Source organism: Dermacentor silvarum, chromosome 5 (assembly GCF_013339745.2).
Source record: "Dermacentor silvarum isolate Dsil-2018 chromosome 5, BIME_Dsil_1.4, whole genome shotgun sequence".
Lineage (NCBI taxonomy): Eukaryota > Metazoa > Arthropoda > Arachnida > Ixodida > Ixodidae > Dermacentor > Dermacentor silvarum.
Genome location: NC_051158.1, coordinates 187180112 through 187207293, shown reverse-complemented (window position 1 = coordinate 187207293; position 27182 = coordinate 187180112). Strand labels below are relative to the sequence as shown.

The following is a 27182-nucleotide window of genomic DNA, read 5'->3' as shown; positions in this document are numbered from 1 at the left end:
TCAATCAATGATCCATGAAAGGTGAATGGCTTGTGCAATGGTCAAAGACGAAACCGGACGTCGGCTTTTCGAACGCGTACAAGATAGCGACCAAGGTCTTCGAATGTTAAACTGTTGGTGCCAGGCCTCTCGTGGTGTGTCGCCGCCAACCACTGTACCGGCCACATTGCTTAGGCTGCCAGACGTAACCAATGCCGCTTCATCGTCGAGCAGATAAAGTTGCACTTCTGTGCCAGTCGACACGATGGCACCTTGCTTCATGGCCACCATGTCTGTGATATCACAATGCGGTTGATGTCCGAAACAACTTGCAGCATAACAAATTGAGGTCACTGCTGTTATAGATTGGTGCAAGGGTATGTGGTGGTGGCGCATGTATCGTGCAGGTCCAAAAAATCTGGCATCTAAAAAATTGATTCGCATCTGTATTTGACGTTTTTTCTGCCAGAATATATTATTACAGCAAAGCTGTATGTGGATGGAGAATGTCCGTTGTCCGCGAACAAAAACTATCATCATCAGCAATGGCGCAAGCGTCACATTCTTCCCCAGCTAGTTGGTGCCCCTCGGTGCAACCACACGAACGCGCTCGTGCCACTGTTTGCGCGTTCATCATCTTCTTCCACAGCTGGCTCTGTTGTGCGATAAAACTATCATCATCACATCTGTTTCCATCGCATCGAAGTGTGCTTTAGCTGCCACCTGTGTCTTTTAAACATTTGCTCGAACGTATTTCTCCGTATAGAGCATGCGCACAGTGTCATACGTTCAAGCAGATGAAGGTGCAGTCTTTTTTTAGATCTTCATTCACCATGGCATGGCCGCGAGTGGTTTGTACGACCGAATAACGATTTTACAAGAAATGACACCGAGAGCAGCAGCGGGAATGTGACCGTCGGCGTCGCACAGCTGACCTGCTCTCCCGAGAAGATGAACATGCCCGCGACACGGCGTGCGAGCATCTACGTCGCGCCGCCGACCCGACGGTGTGGGAAGAAGAGCACACCCGCACCAAGGAACGACATCGTCGCGGCGACTCGGGGATCTGAGAAGAGGAACTTGCCCACATTGTTGGTCAGCGTGGATGTGTCGCAGCCAGATGACAACTGGCTGCCCTCGTTTATGCTCGAACCGTTAGGGCTACAGTGCCACACCGATCCCAAGGCGCCAACGACCACAAGGCGCACGTGTTTGGACTGAACTTTCGTCAAGAACCTGTCCATCGCCGTCACCGAACCCCTGGCCCTCTACCATAGTGACCACAAAGCAATAGTAACTTGGGTGAAAATATAAACAGCAAGACATTTATGTATCTCTCTGTTGTACATTTAGACATACCATCTATACAGCTTTGCTGGTCATCCACCTTCACAAAGTGGAATGGCTCATGAAGTTTTTTTTCAATGGAGGTGAAATGAAACGCCTGTGTACTGTGTACCCCAGGTGGCCCAAATTAATGTGTGTGTGTGTGTTGTGTTAAATGGTGCATAAGCAACTAAGGCTATCATGCGCCAACCACAAGGTAAAGTTTCTTTTCGACAGTTGGGTCACCTGATCAACAGTCCTTGTCTAGGCAAGGACCCCCAGGATCCCAACAAATTAAAAAACCTCAGTCTTCTTCTCGGCGAAGAGAAGGTGAATGAGGTGTATCATAATGTGAAATGAAGCGCAGGGTCAGATTCATAGTTTTTCGAGGACACCTGCTTCCCTTAAGAAGCTAAAAACGTATGTCATATTTACTAGTGCGTCTTCGCCTAAAATTAATGATGGATGAAAAGGAATGTGTTCATTGTAAAACAAAGTAAAATATTTTTTTCTCAGTGTTTCGAGTTTCGTGCATGATATTAATATGTGGCTTACGGTAAGTTCATCTCCGCATTTTTCACAAACAGGCTTGTCTTGTTTTGTCAGTAGGAAATTGTGAGTAAGATGCGTGTGTCCAATGCGGAGGCGACATAATATGACTTCGATGAAGCGTTTTTGGTGTGAGCATGACTTCCATTCTTCTATGTTAGGTTTTACTAGATGTAGTTTATTGTTTACTTCTTTTTTCCATGTAGACTGCCATTTATTTCGCAGTTTATGGAACACTAATTTCATGGAATCTTTGTAAGGAATTCTCACATTTATGATTTCTTTATGCCGCGTTTTCGCAGCACATTCATCTGCTTTCTCATTGCCACTGATTCCGACGTGGCTCGGCACCCAACAAAATTTTATGTTGTGTTCTTGGCTTGTGGCTCTTCTTATGTTATGTAGGATGTTGCCGATTAATGGTGTAATTGCATTTCTAGGCTGAAGTGCTGTGAGTACAGTTAGTGAGTCTGTGTAAATGATGCTGTTCTCAATGTTCTCATTTATTATTTTTTCTACAGCCACAGAGACTGCGTAACACTCGGCAGTGAAAATGGATGCACACTGAGCTAGGCGTACAGTTTTTTCCCAATTGCGTTGTATCACGGCACTTCCAACGTAGCCTGCTGTTTTCGAACCATCGGTATAAAATGCTGAGTGTTCCGCGTACTTTTCGTTTAGTGCTAAATATTCTTGTAATATATGTTCATGCGGTGTTTGTTTTTTGTGAAATTGCGTTAATGTGAAGTCGCACACAGAGGGCAGGCGATACCAAGGCGGGAGTGGGTCGGGATTCTGGGCTATATGAGGCAATGTGTCCATTATATCTAATTCTTGGCATCTCTCTTCAAAGCGGAGAAGGAGTGGTCTTATTGCATGGGGTTTGTTGGTAAACAGTGTTCGCGATGGGCACCTTGTAACTATTTGGTAACAGATATGTTTGGGCAGTGAACGGATTTTTAGAATGTATGAGCATGTGAGCATAGTTCTTCTGTCTGAAAGTGGTGGTTCATTGGTTTCTACATACAGACTGTTTATGGGCGAGGTCTTGTATGCACCAGTTGAAAGACGTAAACCTAAGTTATGTACTGGGTCCAGGCGGTTCAAGTATGACTTCCTTGCTGAACCATACACTACGGAACCATAGTCTAAGCGGGAGCGTATAACGGAGCGATAAATTTGTAGAGTCCCCCACTACGTCATGCCTCATAATCAGATCATGGTTTCAGAATGTAAAACCCTGTAAATTGTTACTGTTATTATTACATATATTCTGAGGCACGTGGAAACAAATATTTGCTTCGGTATAACTTATACCCATGACCGATTCCTACTTTTCGATCTCATTATAGCAGGAGAATACTCTGCACAGACGCCACGGTGGCTGCATTTCAATGCGGCGAAATGCAAAAACACCCATGTACTTTTATTTAGGTGCACGCTAAAGAACCCCCCAGGTGATCAAAATTATTCCGGAGCTACGGCGTGCCTCATGATCAGATTGTGGTTTTGGCACATAAAATTCCATAATGTATTTTTTTTTTGCTCTGCACAGATAAAGCTTGACAAAAAAATTTACATTTACTTTACTACGGTAAAATTCCGTGCAAGAGCCCCCCCCTAACTTCACTGCTAATTTCAAATTTCCACGCCGTTCCGGGAAAGCACCTCCCCCCCCCTCCGCACCAACACTGGCCTGCCACATCCAGTCCACGAAAATAATGGCAAATCGCACCGGTGCGCATCGGGGTGCCCCGATGAGCCATTTCATCGAATCATGGTCGCTCCCGGGCCCCCCAGTGGGCACACGTGTGCATCGGGGCGAACTGCGGCTGGCGGTCTGTAGTTCACTGACTGCCAGCCGACGGCGTGATCTGCCTCTCACACGGCACAGAGGATTTCCCTGCGGCACAGCGACATGATCACTCGGCAACAGAGGAGTGGTCGCGGCTACGCTCTGGCGTCGCCGGCAGCTTCACCACTGCTAATCATTCGTCACCGATATCGTCGCTAGGCCTTTTCCAGTTCACTTCGAATCTGTAGCAGACGACGTAACAGAACGAACCGCCGACGCTCCCAAGCAGCAATGTTTTGCTACCGTCGTTGCCGCTTTACCCTCTCCTCACAACAGTTTCACACGATGAAGAAAACATGCTGATATTTGCGGTGCCACCAGCTGCGATGCGAGCATGGCCGAGCCGCGGTTCGCTGTCTGCCGTCGGTAGCCATGTACTGCAGCTGAGCTTGACTTATATCGGAACTCTCATTAGTGCTAAACGTTTCACCGTAGACATGGTTTTTAATAAAGTGAACATTATGCGTCACTTTACTCTAGAGGACATAATTTTGCCTGGAATAAAAGCTGCATAACCAATGTTCGTTTCGCCGGTCGCGGCGACGCGTCGGTGCAGCGTCGATGCGTTCTTTCTATAGTTATTTCGGTGGTTTTGAGACTGATAAACACCACTAACAAATCTTTAGCTTAATAAAGTTCAATGAAATTTTAATGCCATTCCCACTGCGCTTCTTTTTTTTTTTTTTTGAGAAAATTTTGTCGTTGCCATCTTGAATTTTGGTGCCGTTCCGGGATAGCACCCCCCCTAACTTTGCCGGTAATTTCGACTTGCTTGAGGGGGGGCGCTTGCTCGGAATTTTACGGTATATCCGATAATTCGTTATACCCGTGTTTGTTATATCCAGGTTTGACTGTATGTGAAGAAACATTATGTAAATAAACACAGAATTTCCTAGCAGAAGTTAGCAAAGCAGGTAATTCAGACATCTGTAGCGCAGTAATAAGCATTACAGTGCAGTTCATTGAACATACATATTTTGTAGGGGCACATGAACAGCAATTTTTGAGATCGAATGAAATAGTACCAGGAAGGAATCAAATCTAATTATACATATATTATTTTTTAAATAATAAGTAGTCTCATTCAAAAGTTATATAAAACGATGATCAGATCCAAGTATTCATAATGTTAGCAACTTTCTGTCAATACACTGCACGTTAGGAAGCGTTGCTTATGATAAGCACAAATAGAGCTTTAGAAAACAGATTAGAAGCCTGTTCACGTACACAGAACTCTTCGGAAAGTGTAAATGATCGCTGCATAGCCAGTATATCTCAGTCTCCGAACAGCATAGCCTGCTCTGCCAAGCAAGTTCACGTTTCCAAATGCAACGTGGCTTTGGAATTAGTAGGTTATATTTCTCAAGAAAAAGTACAATTCCTTTCTCAGCTAGCTTTTCAAAAGTTGCTTAGGCATGACAAGATGGTAATAACAAGCTATATTTATAATGCGCTCGTATCACCAATTTTGTGATTGACATTCACTAATTCTGCACATATGTAAGAGAAGAATGAGTGATGAAAAATCTATTTAGTGGTAGGCATAAAAATTTTATGTTTTCTTTTTATACAACCTTTGTCCATATTTCGAGACTGATTTATTTTCTTTTCTAGAAATGATTCCTCAAAACAAATGTTGGTGCGCATGTGTAGCGCCATCTTTTTCAGCTAACCTGTGGCAGCTGCTAGGTGGCAATAAATGTAGAAAAATACGTTGTCACTAGTCGTCTGTGCATTCTACTGTGAGTGAATGTGGAGAGATGGACGTCCACCTCGAACAGCGTGTAAACATAAAATTCTGTGTGAAGCTTGGCAAGACAGCCACACAGACGTAAGATCTCCTTCATGGCGCTTAGGGCAACGAGACATTATCGCAGGCGCGAGTTTTCAATTGGAACAAGGGTTCGTTTCGGAGAGAACGTCAGTGGAAGACTATACAAGGCAGGGACGCCCTGCAACCTCACGGAATGAAAACAACGTGGCTCGGATCAGAGAGATCGTACAGCAAGACCGCACCATTACAGTCCGCATGCTATCGGATGCTCTCGACATTAGTAAGACAACATGCCACCAAATTTTGCGTGAGAACTTGGGGAAACAAAAGCTGAATGCCAGACTTGTGCCACACTCCCTCACCCAGGATCAGAAGGACACTCGGGCATCCGTGAGCACTGATTTGCTCTCCGAGGCAGAGAAGGATGCTGCATTTGTCGATAGCATCATTGCTGAAGACGAAACATGGTGTTTTCAATATGATCCTCAAACAAAGAGGTGGAGTGCCAAATGGCGGTCCACAAGCTTTCCGGCATCGAGAAAGGTGCGGCGACAGAAGACGAAAACAAAGTCGATGCTGATAGTTTTCGATGCCAGAGGTGTCATACACCATGAGTTCGTCCCACAAGGGCAGAGGGTGAATCAGGAGTTTTATACCCGCGTGCTCCAACACATGCGACGCCGTCACCCTGACTTAAGGGCATCTGGACAATGGAGCCTTCTCCACGGTAACGCAAGGCCACACACTACTCTCAGCATGACAAAATTTCTTGCCAAGCACAGCATTAGTGTACTTTCCCATCTGCCATACTTGCCTGACCTCTCCCCATGCAATTTTTTCCTGTTTCCTCGTGTGAAGAGAGCCCTAAAAGGTCGTTGGATGCATGGAGGCCATTCAAGACGCCACGACAAAGGAGCTCACAGCCCTGCCCAAAGAAGTGTTTTCCAACTGTTTCCAAGACCTCAAGAATCGTTGGAAGCTGTGTATAGACTGCAAGGGAGACTATTTCAAAGGGGTGCTGCACAAATGATTGCAATGTTAAACACATTTTTTTTAATAGACTCAGTCTCTGAACTTTACGGAAGAAGGTTGTATATTTAGTGATTCATCAATCATCATACACAGCTGTTTGGTTTGATTGCATTGTCCTTACTGTGTTAATATTGAAATGGGCAGAGAAATAAATAAGGTTAAATGGGACTGTGTTTATTCTGCAGAAGATATGGCCAGTACAACCAGCATGGCGGAACGTTAGGCTAGCCCCACTACGTCCTCTCTTCTTGTTGGTGATCTTCTTTGTCGCTCTTGTGGCACCGTGACAACATTATCTGATGCATTGATTTCTTGATATACAAATGTGTTATATCGATAAGCAGGAATCGTGCGGATGGATTCGTTATAGCTAATAACAAGTAAACCACTGCCCATGTTGATGAAGCACATTCTGTCTGATTGCACCGTGCCTGATTTGGGTCTAACTCTTAAATCGCAAGAAGGTTAAAGTGGGTCACTTTGATTGAAATAGTAGAATAACAATGGAACATCCTTATAACCCTAGATAGGTTTAAGGATGTTCCATATCCACTGCTATCAGCGGCACTCCAGCTAGCACATCCAGTGGTAATATTCTACACATACACAAATAAGGAAAGGATGGTTTATTTACCTAGGTCTCACCAATCTTAAACCAAACGCCCTAGTAAAGCACTGAACATGAAATGTGGGAGATGTAGCCCCACTTGCAGGAAGCTTTCTCTTCATTTCCCCTTTGCTTATTATTTCAATTAAACACAACAATTATTTTCCTCTATGCATTCTCCGGCTTGATTGTCTGTTTCCATCTTATGTCCATTACTTCAAGTAGGCCGCAGTATATTTAGAACACCAATATATTTGTGTGAGACATCTAATTATCAGAATTTATCATGTGTGGGTATACTATTATTACACACACTGAGCCTTTTGAAGGCATAACTAAGAAATGAGCATTTCTGTGTTGTGTGTTCCCATGAAGGAATACAAAATGAACGTGGCCTCTGAATGTACCGCAATCTTATTACTACAAGTGTCCCTGCAACTTCGTAAATTAGGCTGGGACCTCCTGCGAAGTGACTTAGCAGTTCGCCATAAAGGAGCATATGGTGACACTTGAGCTAACTGATCCACAGAACACCACGAAGCATGCTACACATGTAAGCAGATTTCTAACACAGACTCTAGTTCAACATGGCAGTTGAACTATGGTATCCTGGTACTTTCTTTTATGTGTTCTCAAGCAACCACACCACCGAAAGGACATGGAGCAGACGGTGCAGCGGTATGGGTATGCCAGTGTGACTGCATTGTGGACTTTTGCTTGAAGGTCTGAGGGCATGAAAGGCACTGAAATGGCTTTTCGCTCGTGTGGTTGTGCAGGTGTTGCTTCATGGTGGACGCATCGGAGAATGACCGAGGGCATCGAAATGGATGCTCCTCTGTGAGAAAGTCTGAAGGCAAAAATGGCATTCAAACAAACGCTTGCCAGTGTGGATCCTGGCATGTACTTTCATACACCACAGCTTATTGGTCTCATAATTGAGGTGACAGCGGTGGAGGCATCCCTGGTGCGAGTTGTCTCCCTTAGCCTTTGATGGTGAAATAGAAGGCCTTGATGCTGCACAACTAAAACAACAGTGAAATTTATTGTGATATGCCAAAGAGCAGCAAGAGCACTAAAGGTATCGTGGTTTCATCCAAGCAAATTACAAATCTGTGGCATGCTGCAATATTTTTGTCCTAGTGTAGCACTTCAGTGCAATCATCTAGCACGGCCAAAGTGGACTTGCAAGTGCTAGAGCATCTGACCATCTTGTCGCAGCAGTCTTTGACCGTCATAATATCTTCGGCTCAAGAAACACGCGAGCTGCCGCTTACATGGCTTAAGCGAGTGATGCACAGCTCACTACAACGCTGTAGTTCATCGGTGTGAAAAACGAATAACAAGCCATGCGTGTACTGTACATATTCTTTGTAGCTGCACTCAACCTTTACAATTATAGTACAAGATTCAGACAAGCAGTCACCACGACCTGTAGCAGAGCCCGCGCTGTCCACCAATGCCCCACGTGCAATCTGCACTCGCCCGCACGTCTACCCTTCAAGATGGTGGCAAAGCCCAATGTCGGCACAGAGATGTTGCATTACGCAAGAGGTCTATGCGACAGGTGCTATAGCTAGGGGCCGGCCGAGATTGCTGGTGTCTTTAGGCGCGCTTTTTTTCCGTGTGCCTAGCGTCAGAGGCTGCACAATCTCAAGTTTCGAAGAACCGGTGAAGCGAGATGGAGGACGAAGCACGGCGGGTGCTCTTCAACATGCCAGCATTGTGCAAGCAAGTTTTGTGATCATCGAGTGAGATGTGTTCGCGATTGCCTGTGCGTGCGTGACACTATAATTATTACTTTAATTATTAAGCAAATGTTTACTGCAATTTGTAAGGACGATAAAACTGTGAGCCTTACTCAATGTAGTTGTCTAATGCTCTTCTACTGCTTTCAATGCTTTGCCTTTCCATGCAAACTGCGAAGTCGCGCATCTGGCGACACTTTCGTGCGAAATTGCATCTGATATCGCGCTCAAGTGCCCACAGGTCTAAGAACGCGAGCATGTCGGTAGCAGGATTTTTAAGATGTCTTGCCACCAGTCACTTCACCGGCAGCACTGCTTAAACCAACAAGCCTAACCAGCGCCACTTCATTGGGGAGTCGGCAACCAAAGTTGCGCTTTTGTGCCAGTGGAGATGGCAACACCTTTCTTCGTGGCCGCAAAGTTTGTGATATCACAATGCAGTTGGTGGCCGAAACACCTTGCAGCATATGAAATTGTGGTCATTGCCGTTATAGATTGGTGCTTGGGGTAGGTGGTGGTGCCGCAGGAATTGTGAAGTTAAGAAAATTCAGGCGTCCGAAAAGTGACAATTTTATTATTTGTTTTTCCTACCAGTGTATATATTATGAGGCATCTGCAAAGAAAATGTGCTTCGCTACAACCAACACCGTGACAGATCAATTCCGATTTAATAATAGCAGGAGAATGTAGTCCACTGAAATAAAGAATAAACAAGCAAGTTTTATATTTATTTCGTTAAGTACGATAACTTATATCCTTGTCCTTATATTGAGGTCTGACTGTATATAAAGAAAATTATATTTGAAAGCACTCGGAGAAATACACAGCATATTGTACCAGAACTGAAGTTAACAAATGAGACCACTCAGAGATGTGTCGTGCAATAATAAGCATTACAATGCATTTATTGAAAATACATTCTGTGGCAAGGGTTATTGGAGTCGTAGAGCGGCAGCCAGAAATGCAGTGGCAGCATTGAGAGCTCAGCTGGATGGGCGAAGTGGCCACGAGACGCGAGATGGAGACTGCTTTCTTCTCCTGGCTCCAAGACATGCAATGGTGACGGACTTTCTAGTGTGCCATTGTTCTTCCTTACAATCGCCCCCTGGCTAAAGAAGGAGCCATCCTGGCAACCTACAGGGACGATAGGATTGGCTCATATAGTTGAACCCCTTTATAAGAGACACGTGCTGGGGATCAGTTTATGTCACTTTATGTCACTTATATGAGAGGCCTCTTATAAGCAGGGTACCAAGTTCTCATTTTCTAACCAGCCCTTATTTCGATATTGGCACCATACAATTAAAAGAAGCACAAAAGAAGGCTATAACCTGTTGAAAAAAGCTTTATTATATGACATTTGTTGTTAAACTGGGTTACTAGTGAAATAGTTCTCAAGCTTGGTTTGCTTCCTGGCTGCATTGAATGTTCTTCAGCACAGCTTCTTCCAGCTTGATGACAAGGACGAGAGATCCTTACGGTCACTAGTCCAAAGCTGTAAGTGGTGACGAACTCGGCCAAGTACTGTCATTACCTCCCCAGAAGTCATTGGTGCTGCACAATCACTTTCGTTGTCAGAAACATATGTGGCACTGTCTTCACTTTTCTCATCTTCCTGCACCATCCTGATTATGTTCTCATCACAGAGGTCTTCTGTACCAGCAAGATTGTCATCTGGTTCAACAAAGCCCTGAAATATGCCCGACTCATTAAAGTTCCTCTGAATGATTGGCCAAGATTCTGGCTCCTCATCTACATAAACAAAGTCTTCATCTGCAGTGTCCTCGTCTGTGTCTTCCTGCTGCAGATTAAAACCTGCTTTACGGAAGCACCCTCTCACAGTGCTGCTCGTAACGTCGTTCGTCGTTCCAGTAGCCATAGAGCATTGCAACTGCTGTCCTAAGTTTATTGCTGTTTCCCGCATCTGCAGCATATCAAACAGCAGCTGCTGAACAAGCCGTTCTCTGTACTTTGCTTTAACAGCTCTTATGACCCCTTGATCTAGAGGTTGTAGCAAAGACGTGCAGCCGGGTGGGAAATAGCTCAGCGCAACAGCTTTCAATGGCGGGGCTTCCATGTGTGCCGAACAGGTGTCTAGATACATGAGAATTTTTCTGTTTTTCATTGCCATCTTCTCATCAAAACTAGTCAGCCATTTGTTAAAAATCTCAGCTGTCATCCATGTGGCCTTATTTGCAGTGTACTTTACATTCATAGAGTAGTACTTTAGGCAGCATGGTTTTTTGGACTTGCCAATAGCCAAAACATTTTCTTTTGCAGTTCCGTCCATATTAGTACAGAACATAGCTGTAATACGATCTTCTGACTTTGTGCCTCCACTGAAATCTTGACCAGCAAGGCAAAACGTTTTTCCACGGAGCATTTTGAAAAATATTCCCGACTCATCGAGGTTGAAGACATCGCAAGCCTTCCTTCCTCTCAGCAATGTTTGCAATGTCCCGTCTTTCCACTGCCTTACGGCATTTTTGTCAGCAGCTCTGCTTTCGCCACAAACAGCTTTGTAGCTGATTCCATGCCTACGCTTGAAGTGGTTGAACCATCCTTGACTGGCCTCAAACTCAATGCCAAGGCCAAACGAAAGCTGCCTGGCTCTGGCTAGAACCAAGGGTCCACTGAGCGGTATGTTCTTGCTCCGCGCATCCTGTATTCACAGAAGAAGCACTTTTTCTAAAGCATGATGAGATGACTTATGTAGTTTCGATCTGCTTGCTCCGGTTGGCGCTTCCTTTAACAGCTTCTCTCGTTGGGTCCAAATCCTGCCGACCACCTTTCTGGACAACCCAAATTTCCTGGCGGCGTCAGCTTGCTTCATTGCACACTTTATATTCGCAATGATGTCCAACTTTTTTGCGACAGTCAGGAAAGTACGGCGCTTGATGGAGCTGTTTTCCATACCCATGTGGTGACAGCCAGGCAACGGCTGTCCACATCGATGAAGCATGTGAAGATCAGTTGCACATGGATCAGTCAGGCAACAGCACAATAGTACACGGAGAAAGAAAATTGGAACAATAGGGCGATGGTGATTTGGCTATACACTGTGGACAGGGTTGATCGGGTTACCTGCGGGCTTGCCGGGTGAAGCAAAACTAAGAAATTCTAACCAAACTACATAAATAAAAAATATACAGGCATGTATAAATGGTGAAAATGATGGGTAAAATAGACGATTCTTAAAACCATAGCGTTTGAGATTTGTTGCTCGGACCGTTGTCATCAATAATAGGTACGTTCGATTCGCCTGCACCATCGGAACCAGTTCACGAGGTGCTGCACCCTGCCGTTCGTTTCACTGGTGCAGCCTAGCGCCCTCTGCACTCCGGTATTCATTTCAAAAAGTGCCGGAAAGGTGCAGGGCTGGTTCCTGAAATTTCGGCACCGCCGGAGTTGGTGGTTCCACGTTGGTGCAGCATTGTTTGTTTCGCGCGCGTTCGAAATGGCAGCAGACGGCATGGTCGTCTGCATTGACGGCGTGGAGCAGACGATAACGCCACTAATTGCCGAAGACGGTTGTCGAGTGAGGAATGGCAACGGCTTTGCCTACAGAGCACAAGGTATGTATACGATCGTGGTATGCATGTGTCACACGAGCCCTTTAGATGTTATTTGAGAACATTTTAGTCGGTACGTTGCCGCAGTACTACATGCACAAAGCGTGTGCGGCACATAAGAAATCGTTTTCTGTAAATAAAAACGTGTTATGCTTGTTTTAGCTTCGAGGGTGGCGAGATTAGACCTAATAAGTGCGAAATGTACTGGTGACTGCAATAACTTTATGCCTAACAACAATCCGCGCACTCGACGGACACACAATAACAATGTGTGTCCGTCGTGTGCTGTGAGCTTACGAATGTCGTTTCGTTCGTGCTCGAAAATCTCGGTGGCCGTAAAGTAAGCGTGATTAGTTTGGCACAGCCGCTGAATTAAATATTGTGCAGGCTGTAATGGGAGCGAGGCAGGCTGCAACGCGTGCGTTCTTACCCAGAGGCCGTGGGTTTGGATTGGACCGGGCGGAATCGAACTTGAGATTACAATAGCCGTCGACCTGTATGATGTCATATTTGCGTTGATTCACGCACACTCGCAAGCGTCTGTGTGACGGTAATATTGGGTGACACTGCGAGCAATCTACAGATTTACTTTGCAGCCACCTTAAGGCAAGACAAAAAATAGGGGTGTCACGTGCTGGATGCACGGATCAAAATATAGGTATGCAGTCGTTCGGTTTACGTGACTTGTTATTAGTAATATGTTGATGGCCAGCTATAAAATTAGTTCGCACAGAAGAGCTGCAGTGTTTTTATTAAATGATGAAGCTGTTTACAGCTAGGCACTTCCACAATTATCCTTCCTTTTATTCCTTCTACAGATGGTACTCTGCTGACCATATTTGTAGATCCTACACCAGACACCAGTGTCCCAGTGCCATCAACCCCACCGGCTGCGGACACTGTGGAGCCAATTCTTTCTCAGAGTCCGGGCTGTTTTGCTTTGGACGAAACACAGGCTGTGGGCACTGCTGCACAGCCCTTGGCACAGAGCCCCGAGGAGGAAGAAAGCCGTGAGAACGACCTTTGGAGCGGGGCGAAAACTAGGTTTTTTATTAAAAAATATATGGAACTGAAAGAGCTACTTCGTAAGAAGGGTGGCTTTCGGCAAGTATCCTTTATTTTTTAAGTAAGCAGTTGACTTAAGAGTAAAATGTATTTGCTGGGGCATAAGTATGCTCATTTATTTTATGCATCAGAGTAACTTCTTTTTATCATAATTGGATTTCGGCTTGTTTTTGTGGTTGACATTGATATCCACAAATGGTAATTCATTGGTTATTCTCTCCTTTCTGGATATCTTGCAGGGTTAAAATTGCAGTAAGCCCAGTTATTAGTAACGCTCAGAAACATGAAATAGCAATCTAAAGCCTGTTGGCATACATTGCTAAGACAAGTTAGTATTGTGATTAATGAAACTAATCTATGGCAGTTTCACCTTACTGTTTAAAACAAGTACGAAAACAATGCACAAGCATGTTCGTTTAACTTTAATGATGTATGTCCTACAATCTAAATTTAATCAATTATTACTTAACTATTTTAGACCAACTGTGCTACTTAATTGGTCTTGTTTAGAGAGGGGTACCTCTTTTTGCCTGTTTCATCTGGTCAACCTGTGAAGGATAATGTATGTGTAGCATACAAATGACATTGTGGCAAAATGCACGGAAACATACGCCTTGGGCAATAGCAGCACAGGTTTGTGCTTCTATGAGGCAGTTTTTTTTTTCAATAATTCTATCAAAGTGTCTTTACTCATACAGCGAGTTTATAGACTACTTCGTATGTGTTCGGCTTCCACACACTGTTTATGGTTCTCGTTGCATTTATTTCAGTACAAAGAAAGTTTTATGGATTCGCCTTGCCTCCCTTATTTCAACGGAGTTCAACTGCACAGTGACGCCCATGCAGACTCAAAATAAGTGGAAAAGCTTGGAGAGGGCATATAAGCGTAGCAAGACGAATAATTCTTCATCTGGCCACTCCCTGATCACCTGCGATTACGAGGAGTGAGTACAGGCCATTGTTGCCGTAAATTCGTAAAGCTACTATGTATCTGATATTTTATTATTTCTAGGGAACTGGCTGAAGTACTTGAAAAGGAACACCATATCACTCCAACAGTCCTCCTAGTGCCCGGGGAGGTGATTGAAAACAACAGGTACAATGGCCCTACTTGATATGTAGTTGTTTCTAAGCCTAATTTTTTTATGCTTCAGAGAGGGCACTGTTGCGGAGACAGAGCCTTGCCAGGAGGCAGGGCCATCGAACCACCCCAGCCAAGATGCCCCAGCAAGAAAAAGAAAATCTGCTACCTCTGTGGAGGCTCTTGTCGAGGAATATAAGGCGGCAAAGCAGGAGCGGGAATTGCGATTTGAGAAAAAAATGGCACTTTTGGAGCGCCTTGTTGGTGCCGTTGAGGCATGTGCTGCTAATAAATAAGTTTTGAACATGAAGGAATGATTTTTTTTTATAAGACTCTGCAAGAACACTTCACTGAGCATGAAGGAATGTTTATTTTTTATAAAACTCCACAAGAATGCTTCACATCAGCACCTCTCGCATTAAGAAAGTGCTCTATTAAACAAATGGAACACTAACACTGCTTTTGTGCAATTGCATTTCTCAAATTTTCACTATAGGCAGCCAAACTTTGGTCAGTAATGTCACTTTCGTCACCATTTCCAACATCTTCAAGCTCTGAAATTTTCATTGCACATGTTGTGTAACACACAAGCACCCATTACTATGAGGCAGCACTGCTTGATTGTAGCAGCGTCAACAAAGTAAAGCCTACGGAACCTTTGCTTTAGAAGACCAAAGGTGTTCTCAATAGAACACCTTTGCTGAGAGTGGCACTTGTTATAGCGCTTCTTCCATGCCGGAAAACTGTGCTCATTATCGCGGTACGGCGTCAACAACCATGGAAGCAGGGGGTATGCAGAGTCTCCGAGCAGGTAGCCACCATCACATCTCATCGCTGCCATCTCAAAGAAGGGGCCTTCACGAAGCACCCTGGCATCGTGTGCCGATCCAGGAAAACCGATAAAAACGTCGATGAACTTGTTCCTACTATCACATATTCCCTGGATCAGTACAGACGGGAACTTCTTGCGGTTGAAGTAGGACTGGGAGGATTCAGTCGGCTTGTTGATCTCTATGTGGCACCCGTCAATACAGCCTATGGTGTTACGCAGCCCTTTGCCGGAGCTCTTTACCAAGAAGCCCGCCTTGGTCCTTTCTTGATCATGCCCGCTAGGCCATGCGATGACTTCTCCACTTATGCTGTTTAAAAAGTTCAACAGTCGCTCAATGCACACGTGCACTGAAGATTCGGATAAATCAAATCTGTCAGCAAGGCAGTACATACTCGATTGGCTTCCAATATAGCTCAGTACCACCAAGCACGTCTTGTCGGCAGTGATCCGTGTGCGCCCTCCTGGAGAATCGGGGAAGAACGGAGACGATTCGTAGCGGGCGACAAGATCGCTGAACGTCTCGCGTGAGAGTCGGAACATCCGTTTAAATTCGAACCCGAAGTACCGGCCTACGACGTCCTCACAGTATCTTGGAATGCGATTTCTGTCCACTCTTGCTAGCTTCACTGCCATTATCGCGACTAGGTCGTCAAATTCGTCGTCACTTTCAGACTCCACTAGCTCCATGGCGACGTGCACGACAGTTGAAAGCAGGCCAGCGTTCTTGGCACTTTATGGAGCTTAGCAGGGTTCCCTGGGATGAACGTAGTTGAGAACCCCTGACCTAGATAAACATACTCCTTCACAGACTCTAGAGGCTGACTGGCGATCCTGAATTCTTGTTCCCTTGCCAGGCTATTGAACATTATCCTTGTCTTCTGCATATTCATCTTCAACCCAATTCTTACACTTTCTCGATTAAGGTCCTCAATAATTTGCTGTAATTCGTCTCCATTGTTACTTAATAGGACAATGTCATCTGCAAACCGAAGGTTGCTGAGATATTCGCCGTTTATCCTCACTCCTATGCCTTCCCAGTCTAAGAGCTTGAATACTTCTTCTAAGCATGCAGTGAATAGCATTGGAGAGATTGTGTCTCCTTGCCTGACCCCTTTCTTGATAGGTAACTTTCTACTTTTCTTGTGGAGAACCAAGGTAGCTGTGGAATCCTTGTAGATGTTTGCTAAGATATTCATGTATGCCTCCTGTACTCCTTGATTACGCAATGCCTCTATGACTGCTGGTATCTCTACTGAATCAAATGCCTTTTCATAACCTATGAAAGCCATACAGAGAGCTTGATTGAAGTCCGCAGATTTCTCGATTACCTGATTGGTGACATGGATATGATCCATCGTAGAATATCCCTCCTGAAGCCAGCTTGTTCTCTTGGTTGGCTGAAGTCAAGTGTTGCCCTGATTATATTGGAAATTATCTTGGTGAATATTTTATACAATACTGAAAGCAAGCTAGTGGGTCTATAATTCTTCAATTCTTTAACGTCTCCCTTCTTATGAATTAGTATAATGTTGGCGTTATTCTAGCGCTTTTGGAACACTTGAAGTTGTGAGGCATTGCCTATAAAGGGTTGCAAGCTTTTCAAGCATGATATCTCCTCCATCTTTGATTAAATCTACTGTTATTCCATCTTCTCCAGCAGCTTTTGCCCTGGTCATGTCTTTCAAGGCGCTTCTAACTTCATCACTAGTTATAGGAGGAGCCTCTGTATCCGGTACATCACTATTTCAAACGAAAGTATCTTGGCTGTTTTAGGCACTGTACAGGTTAGTATAGAATTCTTCCGCTGCTTTTACTATGTCATCGAAATTGCTGATGATATTACCATGCTTATCTTTCAGTGCATACATCTTGCCTTGTCCTATGCCAAGCTTTCTTCTTGCTGATTTAATGCTGCAACCATATTTTACAGCTTCCTCAATCTTTCCCACGTTATAATTTCGAATATCCCTTACTTTCTTCTTGTTGATCAGTTTTGACAGTTCAGCGAATTCTATCTAATCTCTTGAGGTGGACATTTTCATGTTTTGTCGTTTCTTTATTAGGTCCTTTGTTTCTTGGGAGAGCTTGCCTACTGGTTGCCTTGGTGCCTTATCTCCCACTTCAATTGCTGCTTCTGAGATCAACCTAGTTACGGTTTCATTCATTACCTCTATGTTGTCTTTATCTTCCTTTTCTAAAGCTGCATATTTGTTTGCGAGCACCAGCCTGAATTGGTCTGCTTTTACTCTTACTGCCTCTAGGTTGGCCTGTTTCCTCTTGACTAATTTCACTCTTTCTCTCTTCAAATTGAGAGAAATCCTAGACCTCACTAACCTATGGTCACTGCACTTTACCTTACCTAACACTTCTACATCCTGCACTATGCTGGGATCGGCAGAGAGTATGAAATCGATTTCATTCCTTGTTTCTCCATTAGGGCTTTTCCAGGTTCACTTCCTGTTGCTGCGCTTCCTGAAGAAGGTATTCATTATTCGGAGCCTATTCATTTCCGCGAATTCCTACTAACATCTCTCTTGCATTCCTAGAATCGATGCCGTAGTTTCCAATTGCTTGCTCACCAACCTGCTTTTTCCCCACTTTTGCATTGAAGTCGCCCATGACTATAGTATACTGAGTTTGCACCTTGCTCATTGCTAATTCAACATCTTCATAAAACTGTTCTATTTCTTCATCATCGTGACTAGAGGTTGGGGCATAGGCTTGTACTACCTTCATTTTGTACCTCCTATTCAGCTTTATTATGACGACTGCTACCCTCTCATTGATGCTGTAGAATTCATCAATGTTGCCCGCTATGTTGTTATGGACTAGAAATCCTACCCCGGATTCTCTGTTATCGGGAAGACCTCTGTAGCAGAGGACGTGGCCGTTAGTCAACACTGTGTAAGCCTCACCCGTTCTTCTAACCTCACTAAGGCCAATAATATCCCAGGCAATACCTGATGATTCTTCAAGTAGCCCTGCTAAGCTAGCCTCACTCGATAAGACGCGCGTGTGGAACGTTGGCAGGTTCAGTTTCCATTGGCGGCCTGTCCGGACCCAGAGATTCTTAGCACCCTCTGCCGAGTAGCAAGTCTCACCGCCGCCTTGGTCAGGTGCTCCGCAGCCATTGGGGACTGAGGGCCATGGGTTAATTGTCGGAGTCATGAGGAAGATAGTGGCCGAATACTGCACCAGGGAGGCCAATTCCTGTTCTGGTGAGGGAGTGACTTTGATGAAGCTTAGTGGGCCTTCCTAGTTTGGTTGCACCTGAACTAGTATAGCCCCACTAGCTCTCGGCAATATATATGTCTATATTTTTTTTTCTTGCCGGTGTCAGGCACCACTCCATGCCTGAAAATGTAGTGGACTGGAGTAGGATTCGAACCTACGACCTTCAGATTTGAAGCCGGGTATTCTACCTCTGCTCCACGGCACCACTTATCCGAATGATGGGATAAGGACAATCAAATTTTGGAAGTTTGGTGATAGGTGGGACCCAGGGCCACACAAGAGATTCAGGTGGGAATGTGGGAGCAGATCAGTCATCATCACGTCGAAGCTTTTGGCACGATTGGTCAGTGGGCGAGCATGCCGACATTCCTCGGAACCCTTAGCAGCAGTGGGAACCAGAGTACATTCGAAAGCATTTGGATTATATGGGAATTGCATGATTCCAGTATCATCATGCCATTATCTCCATGCAAATGTCGCCATTCCATCATCATACAGTCATCCTCATCCATTATGATCATAGCATCATTCTTATCTTTATGCCATCATGGTGCTTTTATCGTTGTCGTTCTTCTGCCATCATACATGCCACGTGTATGATCGAGAGCAACAAGTTTATGTTGAGTGAGGAGGTTCCCATTGAAAATCTACCCAACTGCCTCATGTGGTTACTCGCAAATGATAACTAAGCAGGAACAGCCATTCTCACAAACAACAATGAAAGATTCACTTAAACCGATTCCCACAGCACGTGGGATCCGCAGATTTTGCATTTGACCTAAATCAGAATGCAGACGAGAATTGCATACCTGCCGACTTGTGCTCAGCAGTAGAAGGTCATATACACTTGAGCAGGTCGTACCAGGCAGCCATTTACCATAGGTTCACACAAGCAAGCTGAAGTAAGAGAAGTGCTGGTAACTGCCTACCTGAGGTGGAGCTGGACTGATCCACAGCCTCTGCAGTCTGCATGCTCCTCGACACCTTCTGTGCTCTTAGGGAGCACCCGACAGACTTGTCAGCCAGAGGCAGGCAGCACTGCGTGCCAACCTTGACCTGACCGACGACCTTGGAAGGGGCCTGGCATGCCACTATGGCAACAGTGATGCATTCACCAAGACTCATTGCATTTGTGAGGCCTGCAGAAAATAACTGGAGCGATTGCTGCATTGAGAACAAGTGGAAAATAAAACAACAAAAAAGATGCAGGGGCAGATTACAGTGTAGCCACGGAACTCACTATAATCGTGTCAGTTCAGTAGCACTAAAAAGCTACAAGGGACAATACACACCGAATATTTGAAAGCAGGGCGACCTTTGTCAGCACAAGCTGTACGACAGGAGAACATCTCTCAGGCTTAAGTTCATCTCATGCATTTTAGAGCTATTAGTGTAGTCCGACTAATGCGAGATGCCAAGGTCATTTTCATCATAAGCAGCCTATTTAATGTCCATCACAGGACGAAGGCATCTCTCAGCTTATCTCCAATTGCCCCCGTCTTGTGTCAGCTGATACCAACCAGCGCTTGCAAATTTCCTATTTCATCACACCACCTTATTCGCTGACAACAGGTAACTGCATGTTCCAAAATATTCGTCACATAAAACACCACAAGTATCGTCCCTTCGATTGGTACCCATTGAGTAGCCCCAATACACCTGCCCTACACACTACATAGCCTGCCAAATTTTATTTTTATAGCAACAGCATTCTTTGGGAACTTCATCCAAATTGTTGTGTGTGTGTGTATGTGTGTGCGCACGTGCGTGTGTTTGCATCTAACCTCTTTTCCGCCAACTAAGGTCACTGGGCAGTCCATGGTCAAAAAATTTGGCAGACCCAACTCACTATGATTGTCATGATGACGGTAAAGGCTCACTCACACTAGGCCCCGAAACGACACTGATTTTGGTCTGCCGACTGTTGGCGACAGCATCTTCCTTCTTTTAAATCGTCGGCCACAGCGTTTTCCATATTGTAAACTGCTGTCGCCAACAATCCGACCAAAACCGGTGTCGTGTCGGCCTAGTGTGAATAAGCCTTAATGCGTTTAACATTGAATCAATCAACACAAAACGAGTTATGTATGCGGCGTCTACTGCGGCAGGAGTTCTCTTTCGCGTTACATAATGATGATATTTATAGGCATTCCCTTTGAAATGGGGCAGGGACAAATAGCCACCTAGCCTGCTTGATTTAATCATGATTTACTACATCCAGTGGTGTCACTGATGAACTGAGATTTGGAGCAATATTTGGAGCAGCAAAATGTTAGTTTTGGAGCACTCAAATACAGATTTTGGAGCACTTTGGAGCCAATATATACCAACTGCTGGACACGCCCTAGGTTATTTCGAATACTTCAAACTGACAAGCCTAACTCCTGAAAGTATTTGCTTGCTGTAAAGCAACGCTGCTCTTCCTATAAATAAATGTTTAAGGCAGACGTAAATTTGAGCCTCCCTTTAATTTCAACGACAACAAACCTGTTCCCACAATGTACTGTAACTAGTTTATTTAAAGTTAAGTGAAGCTGCTCAGACATTGCTTTTTACATCACGTGAATTTTTATTGACAGCTGCCAGCTTAGCCATGTTTACAGCAAGGCTGAGTCAGAAACACTTGGACAGACTTAATGTCACCAATGGTCTTCTGAGACAGGTCAGCCTTGATGAGCACCTTGTAATGCTCAACAGGGGTGGGACTGCCCAAAGTAATTTTGGAGCAATTTTTGTAGTGTGGGCGCATTTTGGGCATATTGTCGTCGTCATCTGTACATACGACGATGGACATACTAGCCGTATGCTAGTATGAAAGTATACGTAGGGCAGTCAGGCCACTGTGTTAACGAGCGCCTTAGAGAACACGAGCGATCTATACCGACAGGCACAGGTTCCCATTTAGCTCAACATTGCAAAATATGCAAGTGCAAGGCTATGTTTCATGACACTACGATTTTGAAAAAGAGCTGTGATACCACCGCCCGAGAATTATCAGAAGATTTTTTCATGCAGTCACTGGGTTCGCAGTGCATTAGTGTGCCTTCCTTAAGCTTGTACAGCGCTGAATATGGTTTTTTGGATTATGTGTCATGAGTGCACTCTGGCGATCAGAAGTTGTGGTGGTTGCCGCGCATGGTGCTCACTGCGCATGTTCTTCTTGTTTCTGCTCTATATAAAGGAGTGATGCAATAAAATTATGTCAGTTGAGAGTAGCGCCTTGTCCTGTCGTCTTTCACGTGTCCGTTGCTTTTGCGCTAAACCAGTAATTATGGATTCTAACCAACTAGCCCGCCAACGCATTGTGCCAAACTCGTGTCGTTCAACCGAAAACGTAATCCTCTCCTGTTCCCTTATACTACCTCGCATGTCACCATAGAATAAACACAGTCTTATAAGTACCTCGGCGTAACGTTGTCTAATGATCTAACCTGGAACACGCATGTCACTAAAATTGTATTATCTGCTAACAAAAGCCTTGGGTTCTTAAAACATCCTCTACGTCCCGCGCCACCAGACCTAAAACTGCTTGCCTACGAGTGACTCGTACGCGCTAAGCTGGAATATGCATCTGCCATCTGGAGCCCTAACCAAAAATATCTAATAAAGTGCATAGAATCGGTACAAAATTGTGCCACAAGATTCATTCATTCATGCTATTCATACAATACCAGTATATCATCGTTAAAAGCAGAGTCCGGCATATCAACCCTGGCTTGTCGGCGTCGTATCGCTAGTATGTTTCATAAGTTCCAAAAACTTATTCCATAACTTTTTTTACGGCTCACTTAATCATCCACCCTACATCAGTCCTCCGGCCCGCATTTCACTTTGCATTGGTCATCCCCTTCAATTCGCCCGGCCAAGTGCGCACACTACCACTTTTGCCTCGTCATTCTTCCCACGCTCAGCCTCGGACTGGAACGGCCTTTCACACGACATCGCCGCAATCACCTGCCCATCCACATTTTTGAACTGTATAACTTCCATATGTAACCGCGAGCAAACATGTACTTAAACATCCTTTCCATGTGTATTATTTACTTTATACTTGTTGCCCACCTCTTATTTAATACCCCCAAACCTGGGGGCCTTCAACGTAATAAAGTGAAGAAGTGAAATCCCAATGCTTCTGGAAGGTGGACACTCCTTACAGATCTCGCTGGGTGAACATCTTGGCATTCCATTAGGATGTCCTAAGTCATCTCTGGGCTTTCTTTGCAGCACACAGACATGCCTCATCCTGTGGCGCATTTTTGCTCCGGTATGTTTTTGTCCTCAGCTTCGGCAAGGCCATCCCTTTTGCAATATCATGCATAATTTATCTCCCGATTTCTTTCCTGCTGTGTTTGTAAGTCGAAGAGAACCTTAAGAATCTCTTAAGTTTCCCAAAGAAGACTCGGCGTCATCTAGTGCTGCTGCCATAACGCGTGCGCATGGCTACCGCAGTGCATGGCTCACAAATGCCAGCGAACACTGAGAAATGCGTCATGCGGCAACTGGGCTCCTCTTTAGCGCTTCTTTCTGGACCCACTGTGCCACCTAGTGGTGCTGCCGAGAACTCCGTGCATGGCCTCCAAGACGAGAAGCGTGTCGCGCCGGTGCCTGCAAACATTCGGAATTGTTCCCTCACTTCCCAAACACCCAGTGGGACATACTCAGTGACCCAAGTTGGCGAGAAGAGTGACACATACCCACTGCAATCATGGCACTGCCTGCTAAAGTGTTGGCATGAAAGACCATTCACTGAAAAGCAGCACATAACCAGTGCATTTGCGGCACAGCCTTACAACGCATCGGGTTGCTGTGAGGAATCAAACCCTCGTGAGACGGGTGTGATTTCCCTCCAAGAAATATCAAATATATCAAATAAATATACGGAATCTTTCCTGTAATTGTAGAGTGGCATATTCCCAGTAGCATAGTGACCCAAGGTAGCATCAAAGAGGTTCATTGAACAGCAGTAACCACCCAGTCTTACATCTACAGTGACCCATGTCAGCGTGAAAGAAGTTCGTTGAAGAATGGCACATATGTAAACACTGCCACATACTCAGTGACCCAATCTGGTCCGACAGTTGGTTTCGAACTGTTCCCTATGCACAGCAGTCCGTTGCGCTACTCATTTGACCATGGACTACCCAGTGAGCCAGGTAGCCGCGAAAACGGCTAGATACAAACATCCATACATACAGTAGCGCACCCAGGATCACTGCCAGGGGGGGGGGAGCAAGCACTTTGCATAATATGCAATTTCCTTGCTTAAGCCAGAGGAATCTAACAGCAAATACAATACCTAATATTTATAATAAAATGACACCAAGGATGATGACGTTTACTCCTTCAGCATTTTACTCTAAGTAATTTAAGAGTGAACGAATAAATACAAAACAGTGATAGACTGTTTCTGTCTATCAGGCAAATTCGACCTCAAGCCACCTCCTGAATTGAAATGACAATGTGAACAGAGCACTGAAGGTACACGTTGGACTGGGGCTAGACGCGTGACGGAGGGGGGGTTACAACACCCGAAACACCGCCACCCCTCCTTTGGTACGCCGTTGCATACATAAATATCTAGCACCTGAAAAGTGCGTGAAATACTTCAAGGAAGGAAGGAAAGAGTGGAGAAGGAAAGGCAGGGAAGTTAACCAGTTTAGCATAACCGGTTTGCTACCCTACACATGGAAGCATGATGGACGAGAATTAAATACTTGTAGAATGCTAATGCATGAATAGGGGCCTTCATGCAAGACACACTGGTGACAAACAGCGGCCCCATAGACTTATGGGCCAGCGCTGATAAAAGCTGTTGGTAGCTCCCAACACAATTCTTCATCCGTTCACATGCAACACTCATAGCACTGCCATGGCATTGTACCGATTCCAATTTCTGATTCACCTGCAAGACATCCTACAGACTGACATAGTCTTCTGAGTCAGATGCTAAGGATGCAATTGAAAATAGGGCCCTTCGTGCAATAGATGCTGGTGAAAAACAGCAGCCCCATAGAAATATGGGCCAAAGCTGAGAATGGCTGTTGGTAGCTTGCAACACAAATCTTCTTCTATGATTAATTATCGCAGGTCAGCTGGAAACAAATTTTTTTTTGGTTTCATCTTCTAGTGTGTTTTTGTGATAGCACTATGTATCAAGTGCAATACAATATTACAAGTGAATTTACACAATTTGAAATGGAAATTTATGACCATTGTGGTAGCTTGCAAAATTTAAATATGTGAGCAAGCCCTGTCACCTGTCTGGCACGATTATGACAATGTCATACGTCACTCAAACCCCCATTATAATCTGAAGTATTCTTTTACAGGAGCAGCACAAGCATTAGAAGCCAGCACTTCTGCTGGCTTTTTTCCACGCTCCTAGCACCCTGGAACGGTGCCGAATAAAGAATTGATCGATTGTTTGAGCGACTGAATCAAGAGCACACCCTCAGAAAATGGACATACATACCAGATTCTGGACTGAGCAAACCAGCAGCAATCAGTACTTGGGGCTATTTGTACTCAACAAGGCAGAGATAGGCTAGATCCTGATGAACACAACAAATACAAGGTGCAGGCAGAAGAAATCAGCAGAAGCTGTAAAGACAGCAGCAACACAGTGAAACAAATTAGACAAGTGCTGCGCACACAGCCCGGGATATGGGCCTAGAGCCCTTCACCACGTCACTGCCACAAGTAGAAGCACGCTTCCCATGCATCAAGGTAAAAACGTCCCTTAGCTGTACACAGACCAAGGTAGTTCGTAATGTATATTCTAAAAACGGCGCAGACAAAGAATTAAAGCCCACAGTGCCTCTGTCGAATTGCCTTCTGCTGTTTTTAGAATGTCGATTACGGATGCAAACTTACGCGCAAGATTTATGCACGAATGCAGCGGACATGCACATATAAGGAGGCATTGCACAGACCGATGGAATGATTCGTGCGCTCATGTATGTTTACCTTTGGAAATGCCCGTAAGCGAAAGCGGCAGTCAAGCGGTCAAGCGGCGTTGTTGACCGACGCGCTCACAGTGCACAACCGCACAGCTGACACATAAGAGCAGCTTTAAGTAAAGGAAATAAGCTGTCGCTATCTCAGTGTCACAAATGGAAGGTGCTAACAAGCTTGCTGTGAGGAAAGAAATGAAATGCAGTCATTTGCGTGACCAGTACAGGAGCGTGTCGTCCGCGTGGTAGTGAAACTAGTAGGTAGTGAGTAAAACAATGCGAAAACCGTGCTCGCTTTTGCGATGACGCCATCAGACGGCGCTGCGATCGACCGGTGTGCCGAGCGCGACATTTAAATATGCTGTGCAAAACTTGCTGCATATATAACCTAAAACACTCCGAAACACAATTGAAATTATTATAATTTACAAAAAATATAGAATACAAACTGTTAGGATACATCAATAATGCCGTCTAAGCTTGCTCGTTTCCAATCACCGATAATACAATGTTCCTGATCGTCTACTCTGCGTTTAGGTTTCAGAAGACAAGCAAACACTCGTTTGCTCGTTGCGTTTAGTAAGCACACATTTATTTTTGTTATCAATGTATTTTGAAACACATGAACATGAGAAGCGCAGAAGGAGCACCTGCTGCGTGCCTGGGGGGTTGCACGGCCAGGATTCCTTTCATGTTGATGATGATGATGATATTTGGTGTTTTGTGGCGCAAGGGCCAAGTGTGGCCAAAGAGCGCCAAGACAATGAATGGTATGTTTGCCATGATCAGTGAGTTCCGACGACGGGATGCAATGTGGCTGCAAAGGGGCCCAAGAACAAATCGCGGTATAGAAGCGCAAAACATATATCGAATATAATTATGGCAGTGACGTGTGGAATGATCTATGGGTAGTGAATCGATGAGAAATGGTCATGGTGCTTAGAGTATTAAGAGTATAAAAGTAGCACGACGCCTACCGGAAGCCCTTGTAGACAAAGACCAGGAGGCACGTGCTTTCTTTAATAAAATACCGCAGCAGCGGCCTCTCCAGAGAGACCGCGCCACAAGCCACCCGGATATATAACACGAAAGTTAGGTATATCCTTCAAAAACGCGATAACGGATTGGTATTTAAAAAGAGGTTCATTGCCCAAAAACATACATGGATGCAATGGTAGATTCTGCCGCAACGATAATGAAAAATGTATTTTCCTCTGAGGCTCCAGTTCAGGGCATTGCAGGAGGACGCGAAGCACACTAAGCGGCTCGCCACATTCATCACAGACAGGCGGACGACCACCGGACAATAAGTATGCGCGTGCACTGCATGTGTGTCCCATTCCGAGTCCGCAAAGTGCAACCCGTGTGCGGCGCGTCTTCGATTCCGGTGGCCAATGAGCGAGTTGAGGCCTTATAGTGTGCAACCCGCTGCTCGCCTCTCCGTCCCACAGACGTTGCCAGCAGGCCCCGACCCCCTTCTTGAGAAAGGGCTTCAGGTCCATTACAGGGACAGCTATGGGTGAAGTGGCAGCGTCTGTATGAGCAGATGTGGCCAGCTTGTCGGCCAACTCATTCCCC

The 27182-nt window shown here is 45.0% G+C and overlaps 1 protein-coding gene across 5 annotated transcripts in view; it reads right to left on the bottom strand.

Annotated features, from left to right (window-relative positions):
• LOC125945256 (zinc finger protein 239-like) overlaps positions 1-25840 on the bottom strand; it is a 57569-nt gene extending 31729 nt beyond the window's left edge. For 2 of the 5 annotated variants that reach the window (XM_049666941.1, XM_049666945.1), the window contains exons 1-3: positions 25618-25840; positions 25124-25251; positions 19581-19790 (exon numbers count right to left, since the gene is read on the bottom strand). In XM_049666941.1, coding sequence (XP_049522898.1) covers positions 19581-19776 — 196 coding nt within the window. In that variant the 5' untranslated portion in view covers positions 19777-19790; positions 25124-25251; positions 25618-25840. Of the gene's footprint in view, positions 1-19580; positions 19816-25119; positions 25252-25617 lie in introns of all 5 variants that reach the window. The other 3 variants (XM_049666942.1, XM_049666944.1, XM_049666943.1) reach the window with 3 other exon arrangements.
• Positions 25841-27182: the final 1342 nt, after the last annotated feature.